This window comes from Chiloscyllium plagiosum, chromosome 4 (genome assembly GCF_004010195.1).
Source record: "Chiloscyllium plagiosum isolate BGI_BamShark_2017 chromosome 4, ASM401019v2, whole genome shotgun sequence".
Taxonomy (NCBI): domain Eukaryota; kingdom Metazoa; phylum Chordata; class Chondrichthyes; order Orectolobiformes; family Hemiscylliidae; genus Chiloscyllium; species Chiloscyllium plagiosum.
The window spans coordinates 136289147-136303480 of NC_057713.1; the positions used below are offsets into that span (position 1 = coordinate 136289147).

Here is a 14334-nt window from a genome sequence, read left to right on the forward strand (position 1 = left end):
CTACCCTGGGGAACCTTATCAAACGCCTTACTAAAATCCATATATACCACATCTACCGCTTTCCCCTCATCAACCTCCTTCGTCACCTTTTCAAAGAATTCAATAAGGTTTGTCTGGCACGACTTGCCCTTCACAAAACCATGCTGACTATCCTTGATCACATTATTCCTATCCAGATGTGCATAAATCCTATCCCTTACAATTCTCTCTAAGACTTTGCCCACAACAGAAGTGAGACTCACCGGCCTATAGTTACTAGGGCTATCCCTACTCCCCTTTTTGAACAAGGGAACCACATTTGCTATCCTCCAGTCTTCTGGCACTACTCCTGTAGACAAAGTGGACATAAAAATCAAGGCCAATGGCTCTGCAATCTCCTCCCTTGCTTCCCAGAGAATCCTAGGATAAATGCCATCAGGCCCAGGGGACTTATCTATTTTCACCTTTTCCAGGATTTCCAATACCTCTTCTCTACATACCTCAAAGCCATCCATTCTACTTATTTGTGCCTCAGTATTCTCACCGCCAACAATGCCCTGTTCCTGAGTGAATACTGAAGAAAAGTATTCATTCAGTGTCTCCCCAATCTCTTCCGCCTCCACACGCAACTTCCCCCTACTATCCTTGACTGGACCTATTCCTACCCTAGTCATTCTTTTATTCCTAGCATACCTATAGAAAGCCTTAGGGTTTTCCCTAATCCTACCGACTAAGGTCCTTTCATGTCCCCTCCTTGCTGCTTTTAGCTCTCTCTTCAGGTCCTTCCTGGCTACCCTATAACTCTCAATCGCCCCAATTGAACCTTCACGTCTCATCTTGAGATAGGCCGCCCTCTTCCATTTAACAAGGGATTCCAATTCCTTATTAAACCACGGCTCCCTCGCACGACCCTTTCCTTCCTGCCTGACAGGTACATAATTATCAAGGACACTCAATAGTTGCCCCTTGAACAAGTTCCACATATCATTTACACTCTTGCCTTGGAGTCTACTTTTCCAAGCCACACATCCTAAGTCATGCCTCACCGCATCATAATTTCCCTTACCCCAGCTATAATTCTTGCCCTGTAGTACACACTTATCCCTCTCCATCACGAGAGTAAAAATCACCGAATTATGGTCACTACCCCCAAAGTGCTCACCTACCTCTAATTCTAACACCTGGCCTGGTTCGTTACCCAGAACCAAATCCAGTATGGCCTCACCTCTTGTTGGCCTGTCTACATATTGTGTCAGGAAACCCTCCTGCACACATTGGACAAACACTTTCTCTTTGGGCTCTACCTTATTTACTCTACTCACCCACTGCCCCTCTCTGAATTAAAAAAAAACCCTTTGAGCAAGTTCTGAAGGGTCATTGGACCAAAAACATTAACTGATTTCTCTTCGTAGATGCCGCCAGACCTGCTGAGCGTTTCCAGTGATTTCTGTTTTTGTCTCCAATTTTTTTTTGCTTTTGAAGACTCTGGTAAAAGTTCCTTGAGAACTACTTTAATACTTTCAGCAGTTATGTTTTTGGATTTCAGATGCTCCTTTTTCCATTCTTACCAGCTCCTAATGACAGTCACATTGTAACATTCCTGCCTATATTTGGGTTGATTTTTTTTTTAAGAACTGTTAAATAGGAAAACCCTCTTACCAAAGAGATTATATACATACATATTAAATCTTAACAGAATCAATAAAGATGTTTGTTATATTTATGAATAACTATCCCATACCATTGCCAAATTGGAAATTGTAAATATTCAGTACAAGGTAAATTATTGGAATGAAAATCAAAATTCTAATCAGAATTCTAAAATTATAGCTGAAAAGGAAGGCGAGAGATTTGTAACTGACAAACAGGTTGTTGACTTCAGGAATGTTTATGGAACAGGAGAGTCACGGGAAGGGGCAAACTGGCAGCATGATCAATAAGTGCACTAAATCAAAAACTGAAGTTTTGCTATGCAGAGAATGCCCTACATTTACCAAGCATACTAAAATTAAAGTGTACAATTAGAATATATTTAAATTGGGATAACTGTAACACAGTCTAGGCAGAAGAGTGAGGGACACCTGGAAATATACATGCAATTAGGACCATAAGACAATGGAACTGAAGTAGGCCATTCAGCCCATCAATTCTGCTCTGCCATTCAATGAGACTCTAGCTGGTCTGCTGATCCCAAATTCCACTTTCTCCATAACCCGAGCACAAACATGATTGGTAGGTCATGTAATTGGTGAAAGCAGCATATGGAGCTCCTGTCTTTATCAGGAGGGGATTATGGAACAAAAGGATGAAATTATGAAGCACCTTCAAGCGTTCAATTCTGTGCATCATTGCAAGAACAAAAATGAAGGCTTGCAAGGGAGCAGAAAATAATTAAGGATGAAATTCTCTTGAAATCAGTTACATGAACAGGTTAAGGTAAGCAACCATTGTTTTGCCAAAGTGAAGACTGAAAGAAAATTTAGAAGAAGTGGGCAAAATCAATAAGAGGTTTAAGTAGAAAGAAAGAAACTGGTCCCACTGAGGGCAGGGTTGACAACAAGATGACAGATGAAAAGGGATTGGTTAAAAAGGTGACAAGGAAGGGTTTCTTCAAAGAAAAAAAAACTTCACAAGGAATGATGATCTGGACTGCAACACAAACTGTTGGTGAGGTAGGTTCAATTGTGGCCGTGAAAAGGGAATTGGATAAGTTAAAGGAAAGTTTACAGTGCTACTGAAAGAGCACAGGGTAATAAGGACTCAGTAAATTACCTTTGCAATGAGCAAACAGTGGCTCAAATGATGCTGTAACCTTTGTATGATAACATGAAGGGAATTAATGAAGGAGAAACCATTCCACGAGCAGAAGGCTGACCAAAGAATAAATACCAAAGACAAATGGCATAAGAACCTCAAAAGGGAACCTCTCCTGTACAGCATGATTTGGAATACAATGTGAAAGGTGGTGGAAGCAAACTGAACAGGAATTTTCAGACTGGAATTAGCTACAGAGTCATAGAGATGTACAGCATGGAAACAGACCCTTCAGTCCAACCCATCCATGCTGACAAGATATCCCAACCCAATCTAGTCCCACCTGCCAGTACCCAGCCCATATCCCTCCAAATCCTTTCTATTCATATACCCATCCAAATGCCTCTTAAATGTTGCAATTGTACCAGCCTCCACCACATCCTCTGGCAGCTCATTCCATACACATCACCCTTTGCGTGAAAAGGTTGCCCCTCAGGTCTCTTTTATATCTTTCCCCTCTCACCCTAAACCTATGCCCTCTAGTTCTGGGCTCCCCCAACCCCAGGGAAAAGACTATTTACCCTATCCATGCCCCTCAATTTTGTAAACCTCTATAAGGTCACTCCTCAGCCTCTGACACTCCAGGGAAAACAGCCCCAGCCTGTTCAGCCTCTCCCTATAGCTCAAATCCTCCAACCCTGGCAACATCCTTGTGAAACTTGAAAGTGTTCAGAAAAGATTTACATCTTTCCAACAGGAAGGAGACCAGAACTGCACACAATATTCCAACAGTAGCCTAACTAGCGTCCTGTACAACCGCGACATGACGTCCCTACCCTGTACTCAATACTCTGACCAATAACTGAAAGCATATCAAACGCCTTCTTCACTATCCCATTTACGTGCAACTCCACTTTCAAGGAGCTATGAACCTGCACTCCAAGGTCTTTGTTCAGCAACACTCCCTCGGACCAACCCATTAAGATGGGTAAGTCGTGCAAAGACTTGCTTTCCCAAAATGCAGCAGTTTGCATTTATCTGAATTAAACTCCATCGGCCACTTCTCAGCCCACCTGGTCCAGATCCTGTTGTAATCGGAGGTAACCTTCTTCACAGTCCACTACACCTCCAATTTTGGTATCATCTACAAACTTGCTAACTCTACCTCTTATGCTCACATCATTTATATAAATGACAAAACGTAGTGGACACAGCATCGATCCTTGTGACACTCCACTGGTCACAGGCCTCCAGTCTGAAAAACAACCTTCCACCACCACCCTCTGTCTTCTACCTTTGAGCCAGTTCAATATCCAATTGGCTAGTTCTCCATGTGTTCTGTGAGATCTAACCTTGCTCACAAGGCTCCCATGGGGAACCCTGTCAAACGCCTTAATGAAGTCCATATAGATCACATCTACTGCTCTGCCCTCATCAATCCTCTTTGTTACTTCTTCAAAACACTCAATCAAGTTTGTGAGACATGATTTTCCATGCACAAACCCATGTTGACTATCCCTAATCAGTCCTTACCTTTCCAAATACACGTACATCCTGTCCCTCAGGATTCCCTCCAACAACTTGCCCACCACTGAGGTCAGGCTCACCGATCTATAGTTCCCTGGCTTGTCCTTACTATCCTTCTTGAACAGTGGCACCACGTTAGCCAACCTCCAGTCTTCCGGCACCTCACCTGTGACTATCGATGATACAAATATCTCAGCAAGAGACCCAGCAATCAATTCTCTACTTTCCCAGAGTTCTAGGGGTACACCTGATCAGGTCCTGGGGTTTTATCCACCTTTATGCATTTCAAGACATCCAGCACTTCCTCCTCTGTAATATGGACATTTTTCAAGATGTCACCATCTATTTTCCTACAGTCTCTCTCTTCCATATCCTTTTCCAGTAAATACTGATGCAAAATACTCGTTTAGTATCTCCCCCATTTTCTGCACCTCCACACAAAGACTACCTTGCTGATCTTTGAGCGGCCCTATTCTCTCTAGTTACCCTGAATGGATTAATCAGAAGTGGCTTTCACAGGAATGAGGCAAATGGTTTCTGCCTGCGCTACATAACTCAATACATCAAATAAAAGATCCTGCAAGGTGCATGGAGACAGGGGCAGCCAGCAAATGCGGCAATGATTGGAAGAAACATCAGCCAGAATTCTAATCTTTCCACCCCATAAAGTGAAACAGACCAGCAGCCCAAGGCAGATCCTCATTCGTCTGCCCTATAACCACAATGCAACTATTCTAACTGAATCCCTACACCACAATTTTATGAAATAATTCACCACAACTCGTTTTTTTCTACAACTGAGCTTTTAGAAACATTTTAAATAGAAGAGTCCTCTCACAAATAGTCATTAAAGTAAAAAGACAAGAATTTAACTATATATAGGAAACATTTTCAGAAAGCAGCATAAAGGTCAAACCTAATTCAACTGATTTAATGATTTATGTCTACCATATATTTAAGCTCCAGTCATATGTACTAGTAATGTGAACCAGTCTAGCAATTGGATACATTATAAACAATTTGAAATTTAGAAAAAAACTTACAGTATCCCAAATCTGAAGTTTTATTTGTTTTCCATCGATGGTTATCATTCGAGCACCAAATTCTACACCTGAATTCAAAGTGAAAAAATAACATTAATGGCTAAAGCCTAAGACAATTTTGTAACAGCAAACTATGTATTGGAGCTATAGAGTGAAAGGAAATACAAATTTCTAAATTTAAACACAAAGCTTCTTTCCAAATTAGTGACATTTAGCATTCTACACAGAACCCAATACAAAATACAACTGAATGCAATTCAAGATAATTAATTTCAAAAGGTGACAATTTAATATTGGATATATGAAGTTTAAACTGCTCATTTCATCCATTTCTGATTTCAAAATTTTATTAATCTCCATAAATAAGCTGTTCTGTTGTACGAATTTCATGTGCAACACCATTCCATAAATGCTTAAATCCACCAAAACTTCAATTATTGGTATGTTTACCAAATTATTATACAGCAGCTGAGCGAAAGTGAGGACTGCAGATGTTGGAGAGTCAGAGTCGATACCAACCTACTCACTATCTCACATCCCAAGAGCAGATGGGACTTCAATCTCGGCCTTCTGGTTGAAGAAAGAAAGGTGGGGAGAGGAGGTTGAGGATTAACCATAATAGTGTTAAGTGACCAAGCAGACATGACCTTATGACCTGTTATTTCTTAAACCTATATGTATAATCATTTGCCGAAACGTGTGGCACTGGAAAAGCACAGGTCAAGCAGCAAGCGAGCAGCAGGATAGTCAATGAAGGACTATGCCCTAAACGTCAACTCTTCTGCTCTTGCCTTGGTCACTTCACACTATTATGGTTAATCCTCAACCTCCTCTCCCCACTTTTCTTTCTTCAACCAGAAGGCCAAGATTGAAGTCCCATCTGCTCTTGGGATGTGAGATAGTGAGTAGGTTGGTATCGACTCTGACTCTCCAACATCTGCAGTCCTCACTTTCTCTCAGTTGCTGTATAATTCATGTACAAGGACCCATAAATTCTCTAAATACCAATAGCTACCAGGATTTAAAAAAATTTTGTTATTCAATTCTAACTAAAGTGGATGGATTTTCCACATCTTACTCCATCTTCTCGCATCCTGAACAATTTGCATCCCCTTAGCTTTTCATTTTGTCTTCACAGCTTACTTCTTGCTTTGTAAAATTAAAATTAAACTTAATATTACTTTATCTGTTCATCCAAATCACTAATAAGAATAGCAAATAGATGATCTACCAGTTACATCCACCCATCCTCAAAATGGCTGGTTTGCGTCTAGTTGATTTGTTAGTTAATAATCCTCAATCCATGCCATCCTCCCAACTCACTGAGCCCTACCTAATCTGTCCATTTTAATTGTGGACTCCAGTCAGACCTCTGAAACAGCAAAGGGCAAAGAACTTAAGGAACACTTCAAACGTTTGACAATGCACAATACACAACCATCTCTCTCCAGCCTGGAGGCTTCCTGCCTTCAGTCCTGAAGAAGGGCTTTTGCCCAAAACGTTGATTTTCCTGCTTCTCGGATGCTGCCTGACCGGCTATGCTTTTCCAGCACCACTAATCTAAAAACTCTGATTTCCAGCATCTGCAGCCCTCACTTTTGCCACAATACACAACCCTCCAGACAACTGAATTCAATAATTTCCAATCATAATTAATATTTGTTTCTTCCAAATGGTGGTGCTTGCAGTGGTTTCTCCATAACATTTAAACTTCCTCTAGCCTCATTTTATGTTTCCTTGGTCTATCCACTTTTGCCATGCAAAAGACATTGTCATTTAATATTTCTGGCCTTTCACAAAATCACTGACCTTACCCTTTGTCCTGCCCCCTGCCATTCAACATTGGTTGGGTCCGGTGTAAATGGTGACAAGCCAGTAGAGGGGAAATGGTGACAAGCATCACTGATGAGCTGGCTCAGGTCTAATGGACTCTTGTTAAGCTATATCTCTATTTTTCTTATTCTTAAAATTATTCAAAATGGCAATGCATTGTGGCAACAGGGGAAAAGATTTCACTACTTTACTGTGTTTTCCACTGTAAAATACTCCTGACAAAATCATACATATTATTCCTTCCTAGTCCCTTTACCTGCATCAAATCTGTTACACCTCTAACTTAAAACATTACCCATTCCTCCATTGACAGATGCTACCTGACCACATGAGCATTTCCCATTTCTAATTTAAATTTTCTGAATCCAGTATTTTGCTTGAGCGGAATATAGGGGTGTATACTGGGGGGTGCAATGAATTACTGCAGAGACACCAAGGGCATTCTCACAATCTAGCAGGATGTCATTTAACTGCTTCACAGTGTTACTGAGGTTTAATCTTTCTGCAGATGTATATGGTAAACTATTTTTAAATGAAATTTCTATCGGGAGAGGCAAGACGACAGCCAAAGAGATAGAGTATACTATGTACTCACCAATGGTAAGATCATGTACAGGTTGAAATCGCTTGTCTGTAAACTGTAGTAATAAACATGACTTGCCCACACCTGCAAACAAAAATTCCTAGTGTTAAATTCTGTACACTCTGATAAAGAAATGCAAGGGCAAACTGTACCACAGTAACACTATTTCACAGAAAATAAACACAATGGATTACATATTCAAAGCAGATCAGACAAACCCAGCCACAAACTGTACATTTACAAATATTACTAGTTGGTAAGGTCTAGCCAAGTTCTCAACATTGGCTGTGGACGCCAGTTAGCTTTATGGCAGCATCAGGTCAAAACATGGGCAAGGAGACTCTGTTGTTACCAAGTACTTAGCTGACAAATAAAGTCTCCTCCATATTGAGTAGCACCTTTGAGAAAGGAAGACAGGCAGGTGGTAATGGCACAAAACATACTTCAGATCCCCATCCAAAGTCCATCATTAAGAATGGCTTGGTAGAACCACTCCTCAGGTGACTGAGCTCTAAAGGTTGCTAGACAGTCTGTGGCTGGGGTTTAAGAAACTAGCAATAAGGAAAAACACATTTGGCCTCATCTTCACCAATCTGACTGCAGCAATTCCAATTTCAAATGCTTTCTAATTTGTACTTTGTATTTTCTCTACTCCATCCCCCTTCACGTTCCAGTATTCCGTATTTCACTCGTAATTGGTCTAAGCACAAAGCCGAAATGCTGACATGCCTCCTCAGAATATCTCTACTGAACATTATTGATCTTTTCATAAATTGCTGTTGGAATGCTGGATTTAGCTGTGTGGATATCACTTGCTCACAGGCTCTCACTTTGGGATTTTACAAAGCAAGCTAGCATGAATAAGACATCCAAATGGTGGTAAGCTCTCTACAGCTTCCCTCCATGGAGGGCACACATGCTTCAACTTGGAACAAATCAGATTGAAGAATGGGCTGGCATGTTGAACCAGGAAGTTAAGTTTTAAAAACGCTGAAATACATGTTAAAAATGGAGGCTGAAAGCAAGAGAGAGAAAGAAAGAGAAAGTGGAGTGGTACAAGTCAGAACAACTTGGAGATTCATAATTTATGAAGCATGCATTCCTCACAACAAGCTTTTCTTTGCTAACCCACCACTAAATCATCTGTTTGACTATTTTGATTACTCCCACAAGGTGGGTAATTTGCATGACACTCATAACTCCCCTCAAAATTCTAGCCTATGCTTTTATTTGGCTTAAAAATTTACAAGTAATTATGGAAAAGCATAGGTCTAGTTGACAAGTTAAAGTTCCTTAGGGTGGGAGTTTGAAACTAAAGGGGCATAGTTTTAAGGTGGGAGGAGCAAGTTTTAAAAAAGGACAAAGGCCAACTTGTTTTTTTTTTAAAAAATACTGAGAGGCTAGTGTGTGAAATGAACTGCCAGAGATGGTGTTGATTGCAGGTACAGTTTCAGCATTTAAGACATTTGGATAAGTACTCAAAAAGGAAAAGGTTTGGAGGGATATGGGGCAAACACAGGCAAGTGGAATAGCTTACAGAACTAATTTACTTTGGGATGGACGAGTTGGATTGAAGGGTCCGATTCGATTCAGTATGACTCTATTCTAAATTGGGGCAACACTAACGGACGGTATTAGGAACTTTCAAAAGTTGGTTGTGGGAGGCTGTTCTCAGGTAAAGGGACATTTGACAAATGGGAGGCTTTCAAAAAAAAAAACATAACGAGAGTTCAGGGCCAGCATGTCCCGGTTAGTGAGAAAAGGCATGGCTGGCCAGAGTAGGGAACATTGGAAGACTAGAGATATTGAGGCTCTGCTCAAGAAAAAGGAGCCAAGCGTCAGGTACAGACAGCTTGGATCAGAACATTGGGAGTTTACTTAAAAGGGAAATCTGGAGGGCAAAAAAAGGGGACATGAGATAGCTTTGGCAAATAAAGTTCAGAAAAATCCAAACAGATTCTATAAGTACATCAAGGACAAGAGAGTAACTAGGGAGAAAATAGGGCTCCTTAAAAGTTCAGGAAAGTCATCTATGCATAGAGCCATAGGAGACAGATAAAATCCTAAACATTTGTCAGTATTTGCTCTGAAGAAAGAAATGAAAGATAGGCAACTCTGGGAAATAATGTCTTCATGTCTTGAAAACAGTCCATATGACAGAAGTAGTGCTGGAGGTCTTAAAATGCATAATAGATAGATAAATGCCCAAAGACATTCTGGAAAACTAGGGAAAAAATTGCAAGGTCTATAATCATCAACAACCACCACAGGTGAGGAGCTGGAAAACTGGTTGGTGACTAATGTGGTGCCATTATTTAAGGCAGGCTGCAAGAAGCCTGGAAACTGTAGACCAGTGAGCCTTACATCAGTGATGGAAAAAATTCTGAGAATCTACATGTATTCAGAAAGGCAAGGACTGATTAAGGATAGGCTGCATGGGAAACTGTTCTGCACAAACTTGATTCAGTTTTTATTTGAAAGGGTGACCAAGATGATGGATGAAAGCAGAGCGGTAGACATTGCGCGCATGGACTTCAGCAAGGCTTTCGACAAGGTTCCACATGGTAGATTCATGACTAAGGTTAGATCATATGGGATCCATAAGGGTCAGTGTGGACTTAGTGGGTCAAACAGCCTGCTTCTGTACTGTGGGAATTCTAGGATACCGTAAGCGCAAAAAGCAGTGAAGGTGGATTCAAATACAGCAGAGATGTCTTGCTGCAATTGTACAGGGTCTTAGTGAGACTACGTAAGAGGTACTGTACACAGCTTTGGTCTCCCTATTGAACGAGGGAGTATAATAAAAGCTTACTAGTCTGTCTCCTGGATGACAGAGAGCCTGGTCAATTAGGTCTATATTCACTTGAGTTTAGAAGAATGAGGAATGATCTCATAGTAACCTATGAAATCTAACAGGACTAGAAAGAATAAACACAGGATGTTCCTGATGACTGGGGAGACCAGAATCAGGGTCAGAGTTTAAGGCTATTTGGTGGGCCATTTAGAACCGAGATGAAGAAAGCTTTCAGAGAATGGTGAGCTCATCAAATTCTCTGCCTTGGGAGGTAATTGAGGCCAAAGTGTTAAATGCTTTCAAGGAGTTAGATTAGATCTTAAGAGCAGAAGAAATCAAGTTTGGAGGAGAAAGGAGGAGTGAATTAAGTTTGATGATTAGCCATGACATATTGAATAGTAAAGCAAGCTCAAAGGCCTGAATGGTGCTTCTGGTTTCTATGCATAAAAAGGTTTAAAAGGATGTTGCCAGGTTTGGAGGATGCTATAGGGAGAGGCTAAATAGGCTGGGGCTGTTTTCCCTGGAGTGTCACAGGCGGAGGGGTGATCTTATAGAGGTTTATAAAATCTGAGGGACATAGATAGGGTAAATGGACAAGGCCTTTTCCCTGGGGTGGAGAGTCCAGAACTAGTGGACATAGATTTAGGGTGGGTGGGGAGATTTAAAAAGGGACCCAAGGGGCAACGTTTTCACGCAGAGGGTGGTGCGTATATGGAATGAACTGCCAGAGGAAGCTCATCCACTCCCCTCTACCTCAAACCCTCCAACCCTGGCATCATCCTTGTAAATCTTTTTTGAACCCTCCACAAGCTGCACTGCAGAAATTCAAAGAACCTCAGGCAGCACTTAACAAACCCATGACCATTTCCATTTGGAAGGGCAAGGATTGAGATACACGGGAACAACACCCTATGCAAGTTCCCCTCACTATCTTGGCTTGGAAATATACTGTCAGCTGTTTCCATGACTTGAATGCTTGTGATGCAGTCCTACCAAATCTTGAGAATGCTGCAGGAGTAGTGCTATTGGAAGCACTCTAGAAGACATCTGTGGCAGCTCTACAGAATCCATGATTCTGTGCAGGACAGAAAATAGTCAGGTGGACGATAGGTTTGCCCCGAGACTGATGTGCACTGCAAGGCTCAGGTTACTTCACACACAGTCTGCCAAATTGGCTGCTTGCTTTCAAACGTTTGTCCACTTTTTGTCGATGGCAGCAAAGAAATGACACACCAAATAGGTCAACTGTTGGACAACATTCAGCACAGTACTAATGGCATTATTTTGTGGTCTATATTCATCTTGAAGTGCAGGTTTTGATTTTAAAAATGCATTTAATAAAAAGACCTGTGCCTCAAAAATGTTTTCAGACTGTGAGCTAGCAGTGCATAACTCAGGTGAAATGCTCACTGATTAGTTTTTCCGTGTGAAAAAGTCTGAAGATACTAAAAGACGAAAAAACTTCCAGTCTGGAAGCATTTGTAAATTCCCTCCGAGATCATACTGATGGCCATTAAAGGTCAGGGCCTATACATATCATTACTTCACACCATTGGCCACTTGAGTTTCTGATTCTCCAATGTTGCGTTTGACTTGTCCCTCCTGATGTTCAGAAAACTTCAAGTCATAAACCTAGTGACCAAACATTATGCGAGACTTCTCCCAAGTTCATCTTTGCTCAGTGTCAAATGTTATGGTGATGGCTACAAAAATGAGGTAAAGATCTATGACAAATCAGTGAAAAACATGGAGGGTTAAAGAGTGTCCCAGCACTATGTCTGTGATGTGCCTTTACTCAAAATAAATTCTCACTTCCCAGGGAGCCAATGGTCTCCACAAGCCAATTCAGACATACTGTAGTCAATATCTTTCCATAAATATAAAGGAGGGTGATACCAAGGTCATTGCAGCAATCCAACTTGTGTCCAAGGTAATGCTAATCGCAAAGATCATGTGGAATCCTTCCCTACTCCTCGCAAGTTGTTACAAAAAATCATGGAGCTGGCCTGTAGGGTAGGGTCACCATACTTCAAGACTTTAGAGATGGAATTCCATCAACTTTGGGGCTCTTGTTACTTTTCACTTCACTGATGTGGATCCAGGTTCTTCCAGAGTGGCTGTCAGCTTTCTTGACAGATCGTTATTAGATGCAGTGGATAGCATTTCCATACATTTTTCCAGTAATAAAGTACACAGGCTTTCAAAATACACTGACCTGCACTCCAAGATTGACTTGACAGTGTATAATGCTTAGCTATTGCAACTCTTCAGGTTGGTTTCAACTCAACATGCTGGCCTACACAGATTTGAAAACTTGAGGTTTTTTGCCAGCATCCTAACAGTCAAGATTTTGCTGCAGCTGTGATTCACAGTCATTTTGGACATTCCTCAGTTTACTTGCAAGGGCGTTGCAGATTTGACAGTAGACTGTATTTTCCTCTTGCTTGGCTGACTGAATCTGATGAGCTGACCTTTATATTGGGAGCAAATCTGGGATTTCTGACATTTCAATCATTGGGAATAGCTAGTACTGCAGCTTTGTGCACCCAGCACAAAATACAACCACCTGCTTTTCAGGTGAATTAGTGAACTGCAGTAGGATTCTGATTAGACAGAGGTAGTTACTATCATGACCACACACCAGGGTTATCTTCAGAGTGCTCTCGGAACTAAGAATTTGTATATACTCGTTTGCTACCCTCTTATCTTCTGAATGTTTTCAGTTCAAAAATATCCAAGTACAAGATCAAAAGGTTTGTTTTTATTTTTAAAAATCACTCCCAACATATGGGAGTCACTGGCTGTGCCAACATTTATTGCCCGTCCCTAGTTGCCCTTGAGGTGGGAATGAGCTGCCTCCTTGAACTGTTACATTCCATGTGCTGTTGGTATGCCATTTATGGACAAGTTTCCTAAGTAATTTAACAATAGTTGTGCAGATAGAAAAATTATGAAGCGAAGGCTAAAACAGATTTAAACAAAGGATATGAGTTACGTATAAACCAAAAATTAGCTGAACTTCTATTGCTGCAGATTTAGTTTGCTTGAAGGGTCTTTATCCTAAGTGATGGGGTTGATAACAGTCCGATTCAGCAGGTGCATTGCAGTTGAGGGTTGTTCCTACAAATGGGCTAGGTAGAACAGCTCCTTAGAGAGAGAGCAAGACACTCTGTTGCACTTTGATGGCACTGCAGGGATGTCTCTTGGTAGCCTCATTCAGCACAATTGCTCTGGATACCCTCACGTCTCCCTGCTGAGAATGGCTGCTTCAAGACATCACCTGAATTTCAGACTTCTATACAGTTCAAAACTTCATGATGGCAATTCCAAATTATTGAATCATGCTTCCATACTAGATACAGATCTAAAATGAGGTTTGCAGGACCAATGCATCTACTGCATTTTAGTGAGATAACTTTAGAAAATTAATTGTCACCAATTTCAGTTTCACTGGCTCTCATTTGGCCAGGTATTTTAAAGGTTGGAAGGGTAAATCACACATCCACCTAAGCCACTGCCAGTTAGTACTGCTTACTACTGGAAATATTAACTTAATTTCTAAAGGACTGAATTTCTTCTTGCTATAAGCAGCCTCATTCCAAACCAGCTGAATCTATAAGTGTAATTATCTGACTTCTGGCAGAAAGACAGGATCGCTTTATGAAATATGGTTAACACCACATTTAAATGCTAAACAAGATGGCACGAAACTACATGTTACATAACTTCATATTAGTGCTTAATTTTATTCATGGTCAACTTTAAGTTTAGAAGAGAAGATGATGTGGGACACTGCATTTTGAACAATGAGAACAGATTTA

At 40.9% G+C, this 14334-nt stretch overlaps 1 protein-coding gene across 1 annotated transcript in view; it reads right to left on the reverse strand.

Annotated features, from left to right (window-relative positions):
• Positions 1-14334, reverse strand: part of rab2a (RAB2A, member RAS oncogene family) — an 86513-nt gene that overhangs the window by 55052 nt on the left and 17127 nt on the right. The window contains exons 2-3 of the mRNA XM_043689313.1: positions 7732-7803; positions 5304-5371 (exon numbers count right to left, since the gene is read on the reverse strand). Coding sequence (XP_043545248.1) covers positions 5304-5371; positions 7732-7803 — 140 coding nt within the window. The remainder of the gene's footprint in view (positions 1-5303; positions 5372-7731; positions 7804-14334) is intronic.